The 25,605-nt window shown below is 33.5% G+C and overlaps 1 protein-coding gene and 1 long non-coding RNA gene across 6 annotated transcripts in view; one reads left to right on the top strand and one right to left on the bottom strand.

The window, feature by feature from the left end:
* LOC128247333 (uncharacterized) overlaps positions 1-6,592 on the top strand; it is a 38,492-nt gene extending 31,900 nt beyond the window's left edge. Inside the window, exon 5 of the long non-coding RNA XR_016241028.1 lies at positions 6,287-6,592. This is a non-coding gene — a long non-coding RNA (uncharacterized LOC128247333). The remainder of the gene's footprint in view (positions 1-6,286) is intronic.
* LOC106868416 (pro-neuregulin-1, membrane-bound isoform-like) overlaps positions 1-25,605 on the bottom strand; it is a 258,580-nt gene that overhangs the window by 170,689 nt on the left and 62,286 nt on the right. Inside the window, exon 1 of one of the 5 annotated variants that reach the window (XM_052966488.2) lies at positions 3,026-3,484. The exons of 3 other annotated variants lie outside the window; for them this stretch is intronic. In XM_052966488.2, coding sequence (XP_052822448.1) covers positions 3,026-3,053 — 28 coding nt within the window. In that variant the 5' untranslated portion in view covers positions 3,054-3,484. Of the gene's footprint in view, positions 1-3,025; positions 3,485-25,605 lie in introns of those variants that run through there. One more of the 5 variants, XM_089348970.1, reaches the window with a different exon arrangement.

Raw genomic sequence — 25,605 nt, 5'->3', positions numbered from 1 at the left:
ACATTTTAGTAAGTTTTTAAACTATCTCTTAAATTCTTCTGAATCTCTTGACTGTATTCCATAAATTTCGGAAGGCATCAGTTTGGATCTACTATCCAAAATGCAGGAACTAGTAACTGTCATCCTATGGAAGGGGTAGACCCAGGAAGATGTGGGGTGAAGTGATGAATAAGGATCTTCAAATGCTGAGCCTCACTGAAGAGATGACAAAGGACTGGGACCTGTGGCGATTTTCTGTACCTGAGAAAACATGTCAAGCTAAGTAAAATGCATCCAACATACTCTGTAAACTGGTTGGCATTGTGAAGGGCACCAGCAGTAGAAAACATGCCAAAACAGACAATTCGAGTCTGAACAGCTCCTGTTAAACTGTCCAACCCATGCCAGCATGGAAAATTATGAAACGATGATGACGATGATTATGATGAAACAAAATCAGAGAAGTCTCCTGGTGTCGACAGCATCTTACCATAGATGTCTATCACTAGAAAATGATGTGTATATATTTGTGAACATTTTTTTGCTTATGAATTAGCTCTTAGTAGCTCATTTCCAATACGATAGTCAGGAAATTATACACCATTTTGAATGTGTGGCATGTTTTTAACATGACAATAAATGTGGAAAAGATTGAAATCTTGTACTTAACTAAATCCAAACAACTGGAACATGAAATCAAACTATCATGATTACAAATCAGTCTCTCTCTTAGTATGGTGAAAAAGTTCACATATTTATTTAGACAGCATAATTTCTGATGACAGCAGCCTGGACATGGAAGTGGACCACTGCATATAGTCAGATAAAATAGAATCGAAGACTAGTGGTAGTTTCTGTTGGCAAGACTTACTGTTATTTAGAAAAGTAACATAAAAAGTAAAATGAAATTGTTGTGGTGAGTGGAGTATCCAACATTTCAAAGAAAGTCCTTCTGGGTTAAGATGACAGATGATTAAAAAAACAGAAAGACACAATGTATGTATGTGTATATGTATATATAAACATATGTGTTGTACCCATGCCTTTGTTCTGTTTATAGTCACTTCTTTTTTTTTTATGTTCCATAATTTAGCAATTTGACAAATGGATATCAATAAAATAAGAACTGGACTTAAAAAAGAAAATAAATACTATTGTGGATTTGACCAGTTAAACCTTTGAAGGTGATACCCCTGCATGGTTGTAGTCCAATGACTGATATTAGTAATAGAATAGTCTTATTTATGAAATGGACATAGTAACAGAATAGGAGGTTTTACTTCTAAGAATAAGTATAATAACATTTGTATCACATAGGCTACTGGTACATATTTATGCAATGGTTGTTTAGTGCTCTTTTCAACAGAGCACTATAACCCATTAATTACAAAAAAGGTCCCTAGTTCAAATCCAGCCAATTTGCACACATCCAGAAATAAGACACTTGATGATGATGCACAGAGAATAAATGAAGATTAGCAATTTAGATGTATTATATAAGTTGTATTATTATAAGTTGTTTCCTCCCCAAAGATGAGGTTTATGGTCCGATAAGAAAAGAAAAACGAAAAAATATAATGCTATTGATAATACTGCATCTTAGGCATTCAACATCTTCAAACATCTTATATAATTCTTTGGAATGATAATTGCTATGTGCATGTATATATAGTTGTAATAAGTATGTAAATAATAAAGACGGTTTGAGGTACAATAAAAACAGCTAAGTTAGATATATAGTTATGTATTTGGTTGGTATGACTGGTCGACACAAGTTTGTGATTTAAAATGAATTTTAAGGCCATATGCAATGCAACGAGTGCTCTATACTAAATATATTAATCATATGAGCTGGAACACAACTAGAAAGATTAAATAAGAAAATGAATTGATATAGGATGTTTAAATTTTCAGAAAAATTAAATCACCTGAGATCAAGTATAGAATTACACACACACACACACAAGTCAAGCTCTTTGATATAAAACTATCTTACAATATATATTTTTACATAAGAATTTTCCCTTAAAAATGTTTCAAATGTTAGTTTAGTACAACAATAATTGGCAAAGCTATTGTATTAAATTCTTCACTATTTTAAAAATTGATAGGAAAACTACAGACAATATATTTTGTTACAAACATGTTCTTGAAAGAGTTAAAGTGAAAAAGCTCATGGAATGGTTAGCTTTGCCATCAAATTTTTAGTGATTTTTCTTTCTTATAAAATTATAAACATTACAACTGAACTTTAAATTACTAGAGTTAATTATTGTAGCACGTTGAAATTATTTGGAATTCAAAGAGATGTTGTGAATGATACATTGATTTAGTTCTGTGGTATTTTCAGCTTTTTACAAGTTACTGGCTAGTGACAATATTTAAAAAGCTACATTAATTATTTTTGATGTTCATCAGAATATTAAACAAGGTGTGCCTGTGTGGTAAGAAACTTGCTTCGCAACCACATGGTTCCAGGTTCAGTTCCACTGTGTGGCACCTTGGGCAAGTGTCTTCTACAATAGCCTTGGGCTGACCAATGTCTTGTGAGAGGATTTCAGAAACTGAAAGAAGCCTGTCACATATATATGTGTGTGTCAGTGTGTCTTTGTGTTTGTCCTCTGCCACTGCTTGACAACTGGTGTTGGTGTGTTTACATCCCCTAGCTTTGCAATTCAGCAAAAGTGAGAGAGAGAGAGAGAGAGAGAGAGAGAGAGAGAGAGAGAGAGAGAGAGAGTATCAAGCTTAAGAAAAAAAGTTCTGGGGGCAATGCATTTGATTAAAATTCTTGAAGGTAGTGCCCCAGCATGGCCACAGTCAAATGACTGAAACAAGTAAAAGATAAAGTAATTTTCTTTCACAGCATTATGAAAGTATGGCCTTTACAATGTGGTTGGCATGCTAACAATTATTATTTAAAATAGTTGTCATTGTTATTGTTATCTGAATGTATGTAAAGGATTAAATAGAAAAATAAACATATCGACAAACAAACCAAACCGCGTATCATTATTATTAGAGGAATAAAAACTGAATCGATACTTACTTTGGAGAATATTTTCATTTAGTATCATTGTTATTGGAATATTATTTTATGATAACTATCAACTCCAGAAAGATCTCCTGGTAGTAAACAAATACTGAAGTGAAATAGTATAGTCCCAAACTAATGACTTTGCACATCAAATACTAATTTGTGAGTTATTCCCAATGTGTGTGGCTAAAAAACAAAAACAATTTTTTAAAAAATCCATAGATTTGTATAATCCTACTAAGTAATCACCTTTGCTGACCTGGTAATCTTAAATAAGTTTTACATATTATGAAGGTGGTTTACTAGCTAACACCGTGAGCAATCATATACGATTTCCTGTCAGAAATTTTAAAGATATTGAAGTGAAATAACCTGCTAAAATAAAATGCCACGTCAGATCCTTATGTGTTTATGTAATCAGTAACAACTACAATAAGTTATGTATATCATTTTAAACATGCAAATGATATGAAGGTAGTTACATGATTAGCTATTACAGAAAATTAATGCAATAGAATTTTCTTTCTAATTAATAATGATAATAATAATAATAATAATGATAATAACAACAAAGTCAATAATTATAATTATTTATATAAACAGAGTAAAATATCCAGATTTCTATCTTCTTAAAATAGCTTTGTGCATAATAGTTAATAGACTGTGAATGACAAAAATAACTTGATACTACATATGAATGGGATCGAAGCTTTTAGAAGTTAAGCAAATTAACCTGATTCACTGCTTTTATCTTCTTCACCTTATACTCACACACCTATTTTTCTGTGTGGTGGTGGTGGTGGTGGTGTTATCAGAAATAGTAGAATGTAGTCTTTGCCAGAATTTGAGAGATATATGGTTCAATTCTACCATATACCTTTTTCACACATATATACTTGCTTTTCGTTGTCATTGTCATTTAACCTAGAACAGTACTGACAGAGCAGACTTATGATCAAAGTTAGTCTAGCCTTGACCATCATGACTGTTTGTATGCCTAAAACTATACATTATAAAATGTGCCCTTCTTTTAAGATAGCTGAGTGTGATTTGAAAGAATCTAGGTACTACTTTTAGTAGCTCACATGATCATGTAGGGGCACTTCAATTCACTTGTCTTACACTTGATGTTACTCATATGTTTGGTTTGTATACAAACATTGCTAACTTACAAGTTATCATATGCTAACAGAGCTAATCTTTAAAATCAGACATCAGTTTTATACTGTATATATGGTTCATACCAGCAAATACTTAAGACATGTTTAGGTACTTAGCCTTGAGGTTAGAGTGTTTGACTCCTGATCACAAGGACATGGATTTAATTCCTGGACTGGGTAGCACATTTTATCTTTGAGCAAGGCACTTTATTTCCTTTTATTCCTGTCCATTTTGCCATAATGAGTGCTGGCCAGCTATTGGTGCATTCCTGTCTTGAATATTCCACTGAGTGGGGCTAACAAAGCATCTATGATTGCTCACAAATACATAGATATCTAAAGCAATTGGTGAAAGCATTGTACATGTTATTTAACCATACTCAATCCCAAGTGTTAGCTGGCTGTACTTTTTTCACTTGGAGCACATCCACCATTTTCAGAATCCATATATCCATATAATATTCCAGTCTTTTTCAGTAGAAGTTCATCACTTGGAGATCAGGATGCAACTAATCCATTAGCATCAGCTTCTGTAGTCAAACCTTCATTTCCATCTTCCACATTTTACTATTTTTTTTTAATTAGTGGAAGCAACATAAATGTGTACAAGTAGCCTGCTGCTTATGAGTGTGTGTGTGTGTGTGTGTGTGTATTTGAACTGCCTTGTCTGGGCCTCAGGTACTTATTACTAACAAATGGTGTTGTTGTACAAAAAGAAACAATGTTTGTTTTGCAAACATGTGCAGATATTGGACTGTTCATGTTTGAAGGAGTTATGGGAAATAATATCTTGCTTGGAAACAGGCAAGGTTTAGCAAAAGGAAGAACATCTGACCATAGAAAATATGCCTCAATGAATCAGCTGACCCATGCAAGCATAGAAAAGTCGACAGTAAATTAATGATGTTATATAATATATATATATCATCATCATCATTATCGTTCAACGTTTGCCTTCCATGCTGGCATGGGTGGGACGGTTTGACAAGAGCTGGCCAGGCAGAAGCCTGCACCAGGTTTCTGTAACTGTTTTGACAGGATTTTTACAGCTGGATGCGCTTCCTAACACCAACTACTCAGTAGAGTAGACTTAGTGCTTTTTATGCGGCACAAGCACAGGCAAGGTCAATTTTGGCAAGGTTTACACAGCTGGATGCCCTTCCAAATGCCAATCACTTTACAGTGTGGACTGGATGCTTTTCCAGTGGCACTGTACTGACAGAGCCAAGATGTAACTTGCAAGACAAAAATCTTTTGCAAGGGGAGGAGGACATTGGTGGAGTGATCTTGTGTGAGATGATGAAAAATTATAGTGAGACAGAAACAGGTGCCTTGCTGTAGAGGAGGTACAAGGTTACCCAGCCGGGGAAGGAGAGAGAGAGAGAGAAAGAGAGAGAGAGAGAGAGAGAATGAAGACAGAAACAAGTGTGCAAAGGAAATACATGGTTAGTCAACCTGGGGGAAGTGCAGGAGAAGGAGAGGGAGAGTGGGAGACAGCAGGATAGAGATGGTGGCAAAGTGCTGGGCATACTCACAAGGCACATATTGGTCATTCCTTTTATATCCAATTTTCCATGCCTGCATGAGTTTGATGAACATGTTATTTGGAGCATTGTTTTACAGCAAGATGTCCTTCATGATGCTAATCTTTACCTGTTTTTTATCTGAAGTATCCCTTATTCCATACACTTTCAAAGGATTGCAGAGAGAAGAAATTGACAACACCTCCACCCACTGTGCCGTACAAATGATTGTATATGTAAACATACAGACATGCATGCATGCAAGTAAGGTCATGTGTGTGCACACACATATAAGATGGTCTTCTTTTAGCTGCTGTCTCCAAATCCAATAACAAGATTTTGGTCAGCCCAAGGCAATAAAGAACTGCCCAAATCACTGCACTGAGTGATTGAACCTGAAACCATTTGGCTGGAAACAAACTAAAACATGGCTAAAACACACAACACACTTAAAAACTAAATGGGATACAATGCAACTAACTGGATAGCAACAATTTACTAACTGTTCTATCAGCTTTCTCTATACCATAAATCTGTTTGTTTGGAGTTTTGCTGTACTACTGAACAATACCTTAAATTTCTATTACTAGGAAAGCATGGATCATGAAATATCCTGCATCTGAATATAAGAATATCCAAAAGCAGCCAGCACAAAAATGAAGGATGAGCATGCCTTTAAAAAATGAGAAAATAAAAGAAAGATGAGACAGGCCAGCTAAGTACAATGACCAGATCAAGATTTTTATTAGCATCTATTGTAAAAGTTATGTTTGAGGCTATCATATCAACGAACCAGTTAGCTAGAGATCATTAGTAAAAAAATGTTGATATATTTAATTGGACCTTTTAAGTACCACAAAGTATAAGCAATAAATTCAATATGAACTTTTTTCTTGTTTATTCTATATATTTACTTGTGATAATCCCATCTTCTGTGCACTTCTTAACATACTGCTTAATCATGATAAAAAGCAAGTGTTTCTATATTTCAGACTGAAGCAAATAAAAACAATGTTTCATGTTTCTGCTGGTATGAAAACAACAGAGAGCCTTCACACTTCAAGGCTGAATGATTAGCAAAAGGAAAAAAAAAAAGAGATTCTTAACTGAAAAACCATCAGCCTTTACACACATATTCCTAAATTAGCAAAGAAATAGATGCGCTCTATTTGAGTGCTGGCTCATTTTAACAGAGAAAAATACATAGATATGTCTATGTTATATATATATATATATATATATATATATATATATATATATATATATATATTTATATATATATATATACACCACCTGTCCTCGTCTGTTGTTATTATTTGTATATTCTCCCATATATATATATATATATATATATAGGGACAAGCATAGCTCTGTGGTTGAGAAGTTTGCTTTTTAACCAGATGGCTTTGGGTTCAGACCCATCTGAAGATGCAAGTATTTTCTACTATAGTTCTTGGGCAAATATTTTCTACTATAACTCTGGGATAACCAGTCAGGTGAGTGAATTTAGTAGACAAAAACTGAAAGAAGACTATGTGTGTTTACTTAGATCTGTCATTGTTTGTTCAAAAGTACAGCAGTGATTGTTGTTGCCAGCTTAGGCACTTTGTACCATCAAAGCCACATGGAATAAGAGATCTGTTGCTTCAAAAACAGTTATGGGTGGGCACCAAGAAGAGCATCCACCTAAAAATAATATATTCATCCAACCCATGCAAGCATGGAAAAACAGATGCTAAAAGAACACACACTCACATTAGTGTGTATAATATATATAATGTGGAATGACTCTAGCTGTAATATTTTGTCTCAGAGAAAAATCTCAAATAAACTCTTGTGTTAAAAACACAGGGCCTTATTCAGAACATCAGTGGATTGCCAGACAGTGTTTCAACCTCAACAAGCCTCCTCAGTGATAAATACTCCAGCTGTTCTAAGCTAAGCTGACAAATTTTGACTAGCTTTCACACAAATCAGTGAATGTTTTGTTTATTGACTTCTAAATAAAAACAAACATATGTTAGCTTAACCCATTACATCCAGAATATTTGTCACATAGATAAGGTCAAAACATGTGGTCTGGCAATCTACCAAGATTTTGAGTAAAGCTCTATATTTTTAACACATAAGTTTATATGAACTGCTTCTCTGAGACAAAACATTTCAGCTAGTGTCTTTCTACAGCCAGATGCCCTTCCTGTCAGCAACCTTTACCTATTTCTAAGTAAGGTAATAAATCCCCAAGACCAGACATGTTTTCATGGTAGACTGGAAACAAAGAACACTTTTCTATGCTTACACACACACAAACTGAAATCTTATCATATGAAAGATTGCAAAGCATGAAACTTAAGTACTGAACAAAACCTTAATTTCAATAGTCTACAACATACAATGAGTACTATTTCCCTCTTTCATTTAGATTGTAGCATCTATATATACACACACACACACACATACTCCCTCCCCTCTCTCTCTCTCACACACACACACAAATTAACTGTTATCCGCTACATGGCATGTATAAATGTATAAATTCAAAATTTGAAATCGAAAATTAATGGAATTTGAAGATATTTTTCTAAAAATCTTTTCTTCCTGATTTGTATGAACAGAATCACTCAAAATATCATTCATATGTATAAAAATAACTCAAAACTATATCTGTGATGTACTTCATAGGATTTTAAAAAACATGTTATTGTCATTTAGCCCTGGGCACCAAACAGACCTATAATCAAAGGAATTCCAACTGTGATAATCCCTCTCCTTTGGGAGTGTTTATGACAAAATTGTTTAAGATGTCCTTATTTAAAATGATGGGGTACAAATTGAGGGAGGTTTGTTTGCTATCTGCATCAAATCATGAGATCATATAGAGACTTCCCTAAATTGATTAACTAGAAAGATTTTAAAAACAATATAAAGTATTTGAAACTGAGAATATTATATAACAGAAACAATATATCTACTTTTAAATGATGAACATATTGTGGTGATTGTTCATGACAAACGAGACAAGATTAAATCTGAATACCTTGTCGTTGTTTACTCCCACAGCAGTCACGATTGAGCAGAACTTTCTATGAACAAATGCATTCAAGCTCTGACCATCCCATATTTTTTTTAATATCTAGGTCTATATTGTTTAACTATTAAGTCACACCCAGCCTGTTTTAAGAAGGTTGGGTGTGATTTGAGGGTGCTTGGCTGCTATATCAAGCAGGCTGAGTGACCACATATTGCCTCTTCATTGATTCAAAATCAAACCATTTTTTGTAATGAGATACATATAAGTAGGACAATTAAAACTGCCATGCACTGACATATTGTTGTTTGAAAATCTATAATAGGAAGTTAAGCAAAAACTCAAAACCCAAACTTGGTTCACAGATAATCAGAAAACCTGGTATTTTTGTAAAGATTTTATGGAGAAATACCAGCAAATCTTTTTTCTGTTATTTTGTTTACTATTGCTTTCATAACTCTTCCTTGTAAGGATTATTGTAAGAAAAAAAAAAAAAAAGGAAGGTAGGAAGGAAAAGAAGGGTCATTCAGGACTGGTTGTTCGATGAGAAACATTATCTGAACAGAATGCTTTGTCAAATCATTGTCTTCAGACAATAGCAGCAACAACTGTTTATGGTTGCTGGTGACAACAACCAGCCATACCATTAAACACACACACGGGCTTCAATGCATATACAACAAAAAGGTTTTCACAATACATGCATGCTTAACCCTTTAGCATTGAAACCAGCCATATCTGTTCAAAATGCTTTACCTGCTTTATGTTAAAACTGGCCAGTTTTGGCTTTTACAAAACTACTTTATAGTGTCATTCTAAAAATCAAACAACCATATCATCAAAATCTTGAAGCTACAAGATAATACATGATTAATTCAAAACAATGTGAATAAAAAGGTATTGCATTTGGCAGAGTAACCTGAATGCTAAAGGTTTAATATGGCAAGGCTGCTATCACACAACACATGCTATAGACTACTGTTCACCAAAAATATTTTTTCACTGCTCTTCAACAAACACTGTCTCTGAGGCTACTATAGTCTCTACTATCTATTCTATAATGTTTTAGAAAGCTAGAGTTATATATATATATATATATATATATATATATATATATATATATATATATATATATATAGAGAGAGAGAGAGAGAGAGAGAGAGAGAGAGAGAGCCATGATAGATCACCACTAAACCTTTTTCTATTTTCTCTCCCTGTTTATTCTGTGTTCCTTTCTGTCGAAGAGTACAGGCTCGAAATGTAAAAGACTTTCCTCACTTCCCGAGTGTTAAACTAATACATCTGCTTGCTGTTTACACATCCGTTTTCGTCTTTTGTTTTTTTGTAAATTCTCCCTATATATACATATAAGACAAAAACAATTCCAATTTATACAGGAGTTATTTGTGTCTTTGTCTCCTACAACTATATTGTACAAGAAGCAATGTTACTCAAATGCCAACTCTGGATGATTTGATGTGGTCTTAGGTTTGAATTAAAGTTAGGATTAATATATGTTTATTAAAGACAAAATAACTATGATTGAAGACTTAAGCTTACAAAACACTTATCAATTATACAGCACTTCAGCTGCTCCCACAAGTGGGAGAATATTTCTTTGTTGGTAAAATTGTTGGGAGGAATGGGTCCTGTCAAAGAGAGAGCATTACATCAGTAATGAGAAAATGGCTCTATTGGTTTATTTGTCATGTGATTGAGTCTGTAAATATCCATATTTTTACATTATTTTACTTTAGTTAATGCATAGCATCATATTAAAAGTAAAATGTGACTTTTTTTTTTCAAGTTATTACCACTTGACTTTAATAGCAAAGATCAGTTTACTCACATTTACACAACCCTACTTGATCTTCTGTATTGATATCATTTAAATCAGACTGGTTAAATTTCACTACAGCCACTCCCATTACCATTAGCAGCATCACCCTCACTGCCATCATGCTTCAGCAATCATATGAGGATTACTCTCACCAGCAATCCCTTTCCAACTTAAGCTTTCTTATTTCAATGTAGTTTCAAAGTCTAATTTCTCCTTTGGCAAATATAACATAATTTAACGAAATTAGAATTTTGGAAAATTGATATTTAGCTTCGCAAAGAATTTTAATACCAATAACAAAAATATTTTGTTCTGGTTTAACAAAACACTATGAGTTAACTAATTTAACATTCCTGTGATAAGAGGAAGCAGATCATAGATGTATTTTAATTAACTTTGAAAATATGAAGAAATTGAAGGGAATTAGTAAAACAACAAACTTTTCTACATTGGTAGAAGTTAATGTAAGTTTAAACCCATTAAATATGTATTGTTGTTCTTGATATTCATATGTATTATCTTTCTCATTATTAAACATTCACATCTATTATCAGATCTTATTTAAATAACTGACCTTTTCATTTCAAAATTTTATACTCAATACATCTATAAAATAGGGGCAGCATGACATAAGTACTGTGTAAATGTCCTTGGGGAACATATAAAACTTTCACCAACTTTGCTCCAACTACTTAAGGAATAAGTATCAAGCAGAGCTGAAAGTTAAGAAAGGCAGCAGGCCATAAAAATATCCGGTTTATGTATAAGTAGAAATACTTAAAATTGCAAACCCAGATTTTCTTTCATTAGAGTTCCATTACAATAATAATGATGATAATACTGACTCCAGTTTTTCACAATTATCAGTTTATCAATGCTCAGGAAGACAAAAAGCAAAGTTGCCTTTGGCAAGATTTGAACTCAGATCACAAAGATATCTAACCAAATACTACAAGGCATTTTGTTGGATACTCTAAAAATTCTGCTAATCCACCGCCATGATAATAATGATGATTTCTTACATGAGCACAAGGCTAAATTTGTGAGAAGAAAACAATTGATTATATTGATCAACACTAGTACTTGATGGTACTTATTTCCTCACCCATCCAGAGGGTACCAAGCACAAAGTCAAACTCAGCAAGATTTGAACTAAGAAGGAATAGGTAGTATCAGCATACCACAAGGAATTTTGATGGACTGTGTACCAGTTGTGTCTGCAAAGGCTGTGAACACTACTTGTTTCCCTAACTAATCCACAAAAAATATCTTAAAGGATATCATTACAGCTTTGCAGAATCCACACTAAGAATACCCTGGTGCTACTTTTGGAATCTGTGATGGTCTTTAACTCTTAACACATTTGTCTCTTCTTCTTTCACATCCATTTTATGTCCAATCTTGTACGCTCTGCTCTAAACTCTTATGTGAACTCTTTCATCAGGTACATTGGTAATCCAGAATTCCTTCCTAGCACATCTTTTCAACAATTATCAACAACAGTTTAAGCAGAATGATAATCTCACTGGTCTTGAAAGGCCTGTAAAGGACATAGACACAACTTTCACACCATTATGGTAAAAAAAAAAAAAAAAGAAATTAAAGATTAAAACTAACATCAACAAATTCCATTGTGTTCCTTACTAAAAACAAATACCATTATGGTGGTATTATTAAACTTAGTAACTACTGAAGGAGAGTTTATTCAGAAGAGACATGTGCAAGCCTATAGTAGTAAACAGCTCACATTTGATTTGGGAAAAACTGAAAGTTGATACAGATGCAACCAAGAATCAAAACTGTTTCAAAAGAAGGAGTTGCTTTAGTTTTATTAGGCAGTATAATTTATGGTTTGCAACTTATCTGGAAATAAACTTTCCTATAGTAACAAACATCTGTATTCACTGAATATATTTATTGTTATTTGTGTCTGTGTGTAACCATACATCTGCATTTTCTAAAAATACATTTTATTACATTTGTTTATTTTGCTTTTACAGTGACGTTTCAAATTTTATTTTAAAATTCTCACATAAGTTTAACTATTGAACAATAAGCAGCACTCATAAACTCTTTCCATAAACTTCGACCTCGGCAGAATTTGAACTTAGAACGTAAAAACAGACAAAATACTGCTAAGCATTTCGCCCAGCATGCTATCGATTCTGCCAGCTTGCTGCCTATAGGAAAGTGGATATTAAAACAACAATGATGATGAGATGATTCAAATTATCTACCCTAACAGAAGCATAAAGAAGTTTTGTTTGATGATATAAAAAAAAAGTTACACATTGGTATGTATTTTTTATGTTGTACAATAATGCAGAAGTACAGTCACTTAAATCTGGTGTATGGTTGATATGTCAGTTCACACTTAATAGGATATGCCATTGATATATGAATGAGCAACTAAATCTCTCATAAATAAGAAAAAGAAAAGCTGTTAGATTACTCGTTTCATGCCGGTGATGTTAAATGTCCTGAAATGTTAACTAGGAAAGTATTACATTTCTAAGAAGCAAAATAAATATTATTGGAATAATATCAGTTATATAAAAGACTTTTCTCATGAAAGTATAAAGATCACCAATAACTCTGAATCTATTTTAACCCTTCGCCTGTCCTATGTAAAAGGGTAAATACCTCTTTTGGTCATGAATGATCAAGGGATTGCACTAAGAAAGTTCCTCTCTGAGGCACAAGTCCGGGCAAGGTTGTTTATGGAAGACCAGCAGTCACCCATGCATACCAGCCTCCTCTCTCCGTGCCACCGATGTTATCCAAAGGTAAGGCAAAGGCCAATACAGCTTGGTACCAATGACATCACAACTCATTTCTACAGCTGAGTAAACTGGAGCAACATGAAAGAACACAACGCACTGCCCGGTCCACGAATCAAATTCATAACTCTGTGACTGTGAGCCTAATGCTCTAACCACTGAGCCATCACATGTGATACACAAAATATATTTCCCAGGTGTCCATGAGTCATATACAAAATGGATTCTCAGTTTTTTCAACCATCAGAGTAACTTGGGAATTATGGAAGGAAAGCTTTATATTACTCAGAACATGAAACAAGGGCTAAATGTCTGAAAACAAGCGTAGATGTTTAGGACAAACTTATGAAAAAGTTTTGGGCAGGCAAAGGGTCAACACCACTGTCTGGTCCTTGGGTGATTTTAGTGGAAACCATTTTGTGATGGGCCAGACCTCTATTCTGAGGATAACTTCTTCCCTTCACCAGTCTAAAAAGCCCTTGAAAGAGTCATAAGTACCACCCTTCCTAGTTGAAATTTAAACAAAAAAATATTTTTTACATGAAGACAAAGAGTTTACATCAGATTATTACATAGTGTTAACTAAAATCAGTATATTCAGTATAGTAGTAATAATATATATGTATTTCTTAATGAAAACCTGACTGTTGATGTTGCTACATTATTTAAATGCAAATAAGTGGTATAACTGGTTAGAGATATATGTAATAGTTTCCAGGATTGATCAATGAAAGAGGGGGAGGGCTTCTTTTCTCTTTATGTTCTTTCCCTCTCTCCTTTGTATAAACAAAACTGGGCAAGCAGCATATATATATCAAGTAAATAAATAAATAAAAAAAATAAATATATATATATATATATATAAAAGAAATATCTTGTTTAAATGGGTATGTTGACATTTACTAGTAACCTTTCTAACTTCAAACTACTTGAGACCGCCCATACTAAAGACTTCTTATTTGTATTAAGAAGTACATCACACACCAAAGCAACCATTGCTAAAAACATTGAGAACATCGCAAACCAATGCAAAAGTTTCTCTTTTTGTTCAACTTGCTAGAAATAGCAGTTCAATCAACTTCAATCTTAACATCTTGGGAAAGGACAGGACACATTGGATATAGATAGAATATCTCAAAAGTTTTCATTCTCAGTTATCTGGACTACTACTCCCAACTGTGGTCACCATAGAGCAACAGACTGATGGCAGAACTTGAGGCAGCCTGGTACTACTACACAAAGAAAACTGACTCAGTGCAACAGACAAGCTACTGTGAGAGGATAAAGACACTGAAGCTCTACTCCCTAGAGAGAAGGCGTGAAAGATATGCAGTAATGGATATGGAAGATCCTGAAAGATCTAGCTCCCAACTTTAAAACTGAAAGTTGTACCAGTCACTGAAAGGGAAAACACTGCTGAGTACCAAAGATCTCATCTTGTTTATCTAGAATGTGGGCCAAATTCTGCTAAACAAACTCAGAGATTTGCAAGCTGTAGATGTTAGAGGTATTCAAAGAACGTCTGGACAAATTCTTATCTAAGATACCAAATGAACCCACATTATGGCTGGAGGCACAAGGAAGAGCAGCTCCATCTAGCTACTTGACCAGAAACGATACAGAAAAGAAACCCAGTTACACTGAAAGGCAGTTCCCTGCCATAGCTTCAGCCTCTAGCTAACACTAGTAAAAGATATATATATATATATATATATATATATATATATATAAACTCTATTCACAATTAAATGGCCAATTTTATGAGCCAATAAAATATTTCCTAAGTAACTAAAATAGCATGTAAATATACATTATATTGATATACATAATATACCTTGACAAAGCAAACTATTATATCATCCCTTGTACAAAGAACAGGCACTACTAAAATTGATAGACCCTCCTTAAAGCACACTGATTAAGTTTATATATTTTTTCCATTCATATCTGTAAACTATACACACACACACAATATATATATATATACATACATATATCATCATCATTTAATGTTCAGTTTCCATACTGGCATGGGTAATATATGCATAACTAGAAATATATAAACACACACAGAGACAGACATATATATATATATATATATATATATATATATATATATATATATATATATATATAAAACTATGTAAATCTATCTATCTATATATATATATATATATATATATTTAATATTATCAAGCGCAATGAGAAATATTAGAAATTTCTACTACCAGTGGCCTAGCATGTAAAATTTAGTCAATAGACTGAATAATATATATCTATATATCTATATATATTTATATATAAACTATATGTACATAACTATATACATAGTTACTACTTTTGTTTGGCATTACATACCAACTAACTCCACTGGTGGCTTTTCTAGTTGAGTAGTCCAGTAGGGTCTTATCAATAAAAATTCTTTTAAAATTTACTTTCCACACAGTAAAAAAAAAACGAAAAAAGAAAACTATAAAATATTTCAGTTAAAATTGTTAATTCATAAAAAAAAATGGATTTGTAGATAAGAACAGGTTTGCTTCATTTCTATAAATCAGGTGTATGTTACATAAAGGAGTGGTTTCTTGTCTATCATATTTGGAATACTTAATTTGCTGAATGGCCTTTCTCATGCAAAAGATTGTGTAATTATGTCAAACAATAGAACATAGTTTTCACAGGTGTGTTAATAGTTTTAGGTCACTATATATACATATTATTATGAGCTGGGCAAAGTATTAATCAAGAATCATGATTTAAACAGAATGAATGACCTACAATTAGTTTAGGATCAGTAAAGAAGTCTTTTTAAGGGGTTAGGAAACAGAGTAAGTAATTGGAGGTGACTACTATAGCCATACAGGATGTTATAATAGGTCATGCAAAAGTAATACTTAAAACTTTCATTCGAATAAGTTAAGTAGACACAACTCCAGCTTTCATTTCATTGAGATAAATAATCTCAATTGCTTTCACTTTTTTTTTTTTCTGTAACACACACTACCTTTAACAATTGTTGTTTCACTTTATAAGTGTCTACAATTGATACATTCCATAGTAAATACATTTGTTTTTAAGATTTAGCAACAAAGAAAGCAACTTCTAAAAATCAAATGGTAAAGTAAGAGCTGTTATAAGATATATATCAGTTGAAGTGTGAGCAGTAAATTCGGAAAGAGTGAATGAAAGGAGAGGAAGAAGTTATGATCTCCTGGGTGTGTTGCAATTTTAACTCACAAGAAAGACTGAGCTCAAGTGTCACAAACCAGGTATTAAATATACTGGCTAATATATGCAGGTAACTGAATAGACACTGATATATCATAATGTGAATTAATGATACATGATTTGTAAAAATAATACAGTTACGCTGACAAAAGAAAAACAAGAATATCTTTGGATGAAACTCCATCCTAAGGAAGATGAAACTTTTCAATATTGTATTGATGGAGATTTTGTTAAGTGTGTGAAAGTGATGTTAATCTTACTGTTGTTTAACCTCAGATTAAACTTTGGTTGAACAGACACAAGATCAACGTTATTTCAGGAATAATCAACCCACATATTTGTATATCGAGGATTACATTAGCCTAAGTGTTGTTCTGTTTTTAAGAGAGAATTTGACTGACTGCATAGAAACTGTTGAGGTTGAAGATTCTGATTTGACTTATTCAAAATGCCTCAGTAAGATACATTGTGTGATGATCGTGGCTTGCATGTGATGAACACCCAAAGACTTCAAATCTTTGAGGTCAAATGCAATGATGATAATAACTTGAAGAATTGGACAGGTTATTTGCTGAAAACTATTTTAAGTATGAATGACAGACATCATTGATCTGATATTACAAATAGATAGCTGGAATGTAGAGGACCTGTAATATCTACAGGGAACAGAGTAAGAAGAATAAGTTATAGGCTGGCTTGTGTAACATAAGTTTCATTGTCAGATCAAATTGGAAGTGCAATTAGAAATTAGAGGCATCAAGTATTGTAGGTAAGAAAGTAGAAATGTATGGATACATAATGAAGATCAAAGGGTGGTTGGTAAGGTAATAGATGATTCAATATTGAGGATTTGATAATAGCGGAACCTACAGAAAAGAGAAAAAAAACCCCCACTCGATGAACAATTTAAGAAGGCTGAGTTAAAAGAATGAATATTTCAAAAATAACAAAGGAAATTTGTAGAGGAGGGAAGAAGTTATACTTGTTAATTTACCTATCTATTTTCTAAGTTAGATCCAACACAATTAATGTCTGACGAGAACATTAGAAGTAATAAAGAACCAGCAATAACAATTTAATGAAGAGATAACAAAAAAATGTAAAAAAAGCAAAAAAGAAAAAATAAATAATGGAGTAATAAGGAAGATGAAGATGTAGAAAAAAAAGCTGAAAAAGAGAAAAAAAGAAAAAGAAGAATAGGAGGATGAGCAGAGCAACACTTGTACTAACAAAAACTTTTCCAAAGTTCAGTGAAAATAGTCATATCAGCTGCATAAACAAAAGCTGCACTATTTGTTCTTGATTGTGCATGCTTGCTGTGGTGATGAATGTCAGACACTGTTAGATGTCAAACAGCTAACACATCTTTCTTTAGGAGTTTAAAACTGCAAACATGCAAAGCTAATGCATGAACTATAAGCTGAACATCAGAATGTCAGCATTGTTGGTGCAAGAAGCAGAGATATGATGTTTACATATAAGATGAGTTAATATATAAAATTCTCTCTTGAAAATGGCAAAAGATTTTAGAAGAATTACGCAATATCTAGCCAAGAATTAGAGAATAAAAAGCAAATGTTAATAGAAAGATGGCAACTTATTGTTTTGGTAACTAATTGGCAGGAAGTGGTATATGTATACTCGCTACAAGGAAGATTTGTTTAATATTGCCAGATATTTTAATGACTACCAAAAGGAACTATTGTGGTAGGTAGAATATATGAACCAGAAATGGCAAAAGAAAGAAGCCATTTTGTATAGCATGGTGCTAATAATTTGATTACATTTAAAATATGATTCAAGAGATACAAATTATGATATACATATGTCAAAATGGTCTTATTGTTTATGTTATATCATGTAAAGATTTATGAGTGAGAAGCTGATTTTGTAGTTTATGACCCTAGGTCAGCTGTGATCAAGGAGGAGACTGGTATAGCACGCAGGTAGTTGGTTAGCACAATTTACAGGTCTGTTGTTTTGTGTGAGAAGTTATTGCTGTTTAGCCCCGGGTCAGCCCTGATCAAGTAGATCTATAATCAAAGTCATTCAAGCTATGAACATCCCATATTTTTGCATATCAGAGATTACATTAGTCAAAGCATCCCTCTTTTCTAAGGCAATTGCAATGTGAAGGAGATTAGGCTATTACTAGCAGGTCAAACAGCAATAGCGTCCTCTTGGGTTGTATTGGCATTGACCTGTATAGGTATGAGCACCAAACTACCATTTATTTTTACAGGCTGTTCCAAGTACTTTCAACTTGTTCTGAGGGTGCCATCTTTTGCATTGACAAATTTGATGCTGTGATTAGCTATTCCATGCTGAAAGGCGTAGCCTGGCATCTGTAGAAATAAGATTGCTACACAAGTAACTATATATAGTGGACTGTGGCATAATTAAATCCCACATGCATTCCTCAGTTTTATCACAGTCACAACATAGTACTGCATACAGAAACACCAGCAAAGTTTTGCAACACACACCACTAAAAACCCACTGATCTGGTAGGATTGTTCTTCAGGTGTATTTCCATCTGGAGTACATCATATGTCTATCCCAATACTCATTCTAGGACCACCTATCTGCATCAGGTTATGAAATAGGTCCTCAGTATACAGTTCCCTCATGTAGTTATTATCTTCATTTGGTATTTTCAGCAACAAAACCTATTCCTTGTATATTTCTGCATGGTCCTCAGTTTTCAAAGTGTCCCCATAGATTTCTCAAATTCTCCAGCTGGTTGTTCATGATGGTTTTCAATTTCTTGCTTCACCAAGCTGATTTAAATTTGTTTCATTTTAATGTTTGTTCATGCTGATTCAACATGTTCTTATGGGAATGTACAGCAATTCTGACTTCTGTTGCGTCATAAATGGTTGTATCTAAATGACTGAAATTCAAAAAAAATTGTAAAAACCTTGTACTTTCGTTAAATTAAAAGATATAAAAATAAAAAAGAGGTTATGATTTTCATAATTAGCTTGTAAAACTATGTAAGTATAGAATTATTTTTTTTTAAATTGGATCTGGTGTGTGAGATCAAAAACATTCAAATCTTATCAGTTAATTCATAATCTCCAAACTTAGTGGATACCTGTGGTAGATCAGCTGGCTAGCTGAGCAGAAGGTCAATGATGTGAAGGAAGCGGAAGGGTAAATTAAGTACCTAGAATGATGTAGGTGTATATATTACATATATATATATACATACACATATATATACATATACATATATATATATATATATATATATATATAAGCAATGTTAATTCTCTAAATGAAGTATTAACAGTAACTGCACGATAAGATCAGTGGCTATCGAACGCCGACGAAGGGAAATAACCCTGAAACCCGGGTGCGTTCGTGCTACAGATCATGATGGGAGGGATAACTTCCCTTGGGAAACAGGACACAGTAGTGTGTCGATAAGCCAGCTGGAGGAGATGTCCTCCTGGGGCTAAAAGCAACAGTAACATCCACCCCTAGGGGTCAGCCACACTTAAGTGGCAATATACTACACTATATATATATATATATATATATATATATATATATATATATATATATACACACACATACTAGCATGGAAAGTGAACATTAAACGATGATGATGATGACACACACACATATATATACACATATATATATATATATATATATATATATATATATATATATATATATATATATATATATATATATATACACGCGCACACACAAATATATATATAAATATATGTATGTATGTATGTGATATTATGAGAGCACACTTGCTATATGGCAAAATTCTGTTTACATATCTCCACTGTGTTGTGCATCTAAGCAAGACACTTAACTGTGTTTACCTTGTTTGGTTATTAAAAAAAACAGCTTCCAGTTGTATTTCATGGTTCAGTGGTTAGTAGTTAGAGGAATTACCAGTTGTAAAACTATCCCATTCATACAGCTGAAAGCTGTATTTTCATGACCATTACAACACAATTGTGATGAGAAATATAATGAAATTAGGGATTTGAGAGATACGACCTTGCAGTTTTATTGAGTTTACATGAGTTTTAAAGCAGGAAGTGACCTTTGCAGAGGAGAAACAGTAGTCACTTTAACCCTTTAGTATTCAGATTCCTCTGTCAAATATAATGCTTATTTATTCACATTGTTTTGAATTAACCATGCATTATATTGTAACTTTCAGATTTTCATAACATGATTGCTTAATTTTAGAAAGACATTGTAGGGTAGGTGTGAAAGGCAGGATCTGGCTGGTTTAAACATAAACATGCAGAATATTTAGGCTAAATCTTGCTAGTTTGAATATAAATCATATAGACTATTTAGGCCAGAGCTGGCCGGTTTGAACTCTAAAGAGTTAAAACAACTTTCTACAGATTAGTGAAAAAGCAAAATGCAATTTTCTTTCTATGGTTACTTAAAAGGAAATCTCCACATAAGTGTTTACAAAAGAATTAAATATTTACAATGGAACACAGTCATTTCAATTTCATATCTTTGAGGTCACATCTAAAGTCGTTTTACAAAATGAACTTTGATTTTGAAAAATCAAATGTGAGTGGTGGTGACACACTGAATGATGTGCAGGAAAATTCTTAATTAAATGGTCTTGAAACCTACAAAGGAGTTGAAATAATGACAGATGGTTTTAGATAGTAAATCACATTATTCTATTTACTTCCGTCACTTACTCTAGCTGAAACAACACCAAAATCACTGTAGAGACAGACACTACAAATTAAATTACATGTTCCTAACACAGAAGATAAAATATAAATTTTGAAGACTTATTTGACACATACTCCCCACCACTACAAAAAAAAAACCTAAAAAAAAACTGGTAACAAACAAAATAAAAATGAATTTTCTTTTTATACTTAAGTTTGAATATTTGGTCTAATAGAATTTATTACTCAGTGTAACACCTGTATAAACTATATCAGTTTATCAGTTGATTTGTCTCTCTCAACTCGTAGTTGCTTCTCAGCCACATAGTTCTGAGTTCAGTCCCACAGTTGCACCTTGGGCAAGTGTCTTCTACTATAGAGCCAGGCTGATCAAAGCCTTGCGAGTGGATTTGATAGATGGGATCTGAAAGAAGTCAGTTGTGTATATATACATTCATGTGTTTGTGTGTGTGTATATTTTTGTGTTTGTCTACCACCACTACATGACAACTGGAATTGGTTTGTTTATGTCACTTTGACTTGACAGTTTGGCAAAACAGATCGACAGAATAGGGACTAGACTTAAAAATGAGTACTGCGGTTGATTTATTTGACTAAACCTTTGAAAGTGGTGCCTTAGCATGGCTGCAGTCCAACAAATAAATGATAAAACGCAATGAATTTAGAAATTTTTCTTCCACTGACTTATCTCACATTTACAGAGTAGAGAATCTCAAGAGAGAGACACTGAATGGATATATAGCTCAAGATTCAGGAGAGCAAGAAGTCTCTATGAAATAGCTTGACCTGCAAAACATTGCTGCCAGATCATCTTCAAATACTACTACATCATCTTAAAAACAGTTAAATCTGCAAGATAAACTAATATTTAATATAATATGGCATAAAAAAAAAGAGAGAGAATGGTTTCAACTAGAAGGCTGGTTAACAAATATGTTCTTAACACACAGAAATATTTATCACAGCATGTGTGAACATCATCTGAGAGTAACAGCAGCTATGAACCAGTATGATGTAGGTTGTAAAACATGTAAAAAGGTAAGTATCTTATGAAGTCTACAAAATGGTTACACAAACACAACCAAATAACATTTACTTCTACTCAAAAAAAAAAAAAAAAATACCCAACTTTACAGGGGTGGAAAAAATAACAGTGTCAGCAATACCAACTATGAAAAAGAAAGAAGTACTGTTGCTATCATTCTTTCTAATATTACGAATCAGCATATAATGCATTTAAAAATGTTGTAAACACACACATAAAATCTAACAAATACAGCAACACAACATTAACAACATTAAAATTACCTTTATGGAACTAAAAGATTTTATCATCACATATGCATTAATTTAGCAAACATTCTTACAGCCAGAAAACAGAACATCTAGCATTCCAAATTATATTTAAAAAAAGACAAGACCAGTTGTTTCACATACATATACTTATTACAAGTGACTTTTGTAAACTAATCAGAAATGACACCACACAAAAAATACACACTTTCAAAATAAAAATAAGCAACAAGAAGCACGTTAATATGATAAATATCTAAATCCCACCACTAACCTAACCCACTTCACTACTACTAGATTGCACTGCCCAGCTACAATGTTTTAACACTTTATCATTCAGATTACTCTGTCAAATGTAATGCTATATTTATTCCAACTGCTCTTCCTCACCTCTCTCTTGTAACGGTCTCCCTACATGCTGCACGCTGTCATGCATGCTTCGGTAGCTCGCAGGCCAACACTGTTGCCGCTCAATCGACTGGTTTGCTGCCGGGAATGATGTCATCACTCGTGTTTCCTGTACTCATGTGTGGGTTTCGTCTTTTTTTAATCATGCACTAGTTTGTAGCTTCGAGACTTCAACGATGTGATTTTTTATTTTCAGACTGACGTTGGGAGGTGGGCATGAGAGATTGGATCTGGCCGATTTGAACATAAATATTTTGGCTGGATATGGCCAGTTTTAAATGCTAAAAGGTCAAGGCACTCACAAACATCATTAAAAGAGATTTTAATGACCTCAACACCTGGTTTTCAAATAGTACAGATAACGAAAGAGGTAATTTAGTAGTATCACAACTAAATGCTCTTTACATCTTGAACAACAATAAAATCAGCATACTTTTCTGATCAAGCTGAGTAACAAGTCTCTCACAGGCATTGGCTACTCCTCTGCATTTAGCAATCACAACCAGCTAGCACGCAATTTTTCAATTTTCCTAAGATTTTCTACCTATTTTTCACAACACACTCTCATGCCAATAAAGAAGAAAAAATAAAAACCACTTCAAAACAGCATAGAACTTCAAGGTTTGCAAAATTCAGCAACACCACAAACACTAACAGAAATTGCAATAGAAACATTCAACAAAATCATTATAGTTGCATAATAATAATAATAATATTAATAATGCTTCCAAATTTTGGCACAAGGCCAGCAATTTGAGTGAGGGGCAGGTTGATTATATCAATTCCAGTATTCATGTGGTACTTATTTTATTGACCTTGAAAGGACGAAAGACAAAGATGATTATGACAGAATTTGAACTCAGAAGGTAAAGATGGAAAAAATGCTGCTAAGCATTTTGCTCAACATGCTAATGATTCTGCCAGCTAGCTGCCTGAACACCAATAACAACAACAACAACAGTAAAAACCCGCAAGGCAACATAAAAAATATAAATCTCAAACACAATACCTCAAAATAACACAAAATTACCATCCTCATTCTTATGACCACTTTCCCATACAGGTGTGGGTTATAAGGCAGGGCTTTTTGAGGCAGTGTTTTATAACTAAAAGGCTTTTCCTAATGCAATGCAACAACTTCAAATATTAAACACACACTGCAACACCAAGTAAACATTCTTGACAGACATTTCTTGAATATCAATTACCAAATACCACATACCATGAACATTAAACAAAAAATATGCACCCTCCTCCTGGACAGTGATTTTAACTTCTTCCTTCCATTATACACCTACACAAAAGATAACAACAGGCCAGGCAAAACTACAAACACACCTAAACTACCTAGGGCTTAAAGGAATTCTTGCATTCATTAACACCTACAACTATTCATATCAACATTTCAAATTCCTAGAACCCTAAAGACCAACAAAAACTATGTGGAACTACCAGTGTAAACATCTATCACCTTCCTGGTCTATGTCAGCTCTACCTTGGCCACTAATCACTCCGCAACAAACTACAATAAATTACAAAAATACAAAACAATCTAATATGCATTGTGCAACTTTGCATACTCATTACACCCACAGACCAGACCAGACCAGACCACAAATCTCCCACACAATGAAATATATCAAGCAAAAACAAATAAAATGGAAGAAAACCTGGATTTTTTGCTACAGCAAACTAAAAATCTCAGTCACAGTCACTATATATATATATATATATATCACTTTCAATTATACACACACACACACATAAGCCAGGTCACCACTGCAACAACACCTTAACAACACTATCTTTCTCACTCAGCCTAGACAAACATACGGAACACATACAGAAACAGCTGCAACATCAATAGCTTCACAGGTCCCAAACACTGTATGCAAACCACTAACAATATGTGCAGAAGAAAAATAACTGCAAACAGAAATAGATAGGACAGTGAAGATAGCACAGTATGTCTAGACTGCCACACTGTATTTCACATGGAACTGATGGTTGCATGATAGAGTGTGTAGCACGAGTCTCAACCAAACATTGATATGGTATAACTGAGAAGCTGGATCTGTCGGCCACGTCTTACTGTTTGGCTAACCATATGCATGCCACAGAATAACTCAATTTGGTCTGCTCTGGGATTACACAACAACAACAACTGATTAAACTTGGTTAAACAGAAAGAAAGGAAATTCTTCAGTCACGAAGAGCGGTGTTCTTGCTGAATATTATGATATAGTCAGTTATATGTAATTTAGATAATGGAAAAGAAAAAGTTTTTAAAAATTCCCCAAATCACATTAAACAGGTTTGTTGTTCTGTCACTCTGTAAGATATTTTTCTTTGTATATAATATAGATAGCTATAGATATGTGTGTGTGTGTGTGTGTGTACAGGCATAACTGGTTTATGAGTTTTCATAATGTCTCAAGCAGGTTACATGGAAGTAGTTTCTCCATTATATTCTCCTGGGAGGCAGGAAGCCTAACATTTTTCAGAAAGTTGCAAATTGCGAATGTTCACACCTCATAATCATCATCATCATCGCTTAACATCCGCTTTCCATGCTAGCATGGGTTGGACGATTTGACTGAAGACTGGTAAACCAGATGGCTACACCAGGCTC

Source organism: Octopus bimaculoides, chromosome 3 (assembly GCF_046866305.1).
Source record: "Octopus bimaculoides isolate indiv1 chromosome 3, ASM4686630v1, whole genome shotgun sequence".
Classification (NCBI taxonomy): domain Eukaryota; kingdom Metazoa; phylum Mollusca; class Cephalopoda; order Octopoda; family Octopodidae; genus Octopus; species Octopus bimaculoides.
The sequence above is the reverse complement of the archived record's forward strand: the minus strand, read 5'-3'. Positions and strand labels throughout refer to the sequence as shown.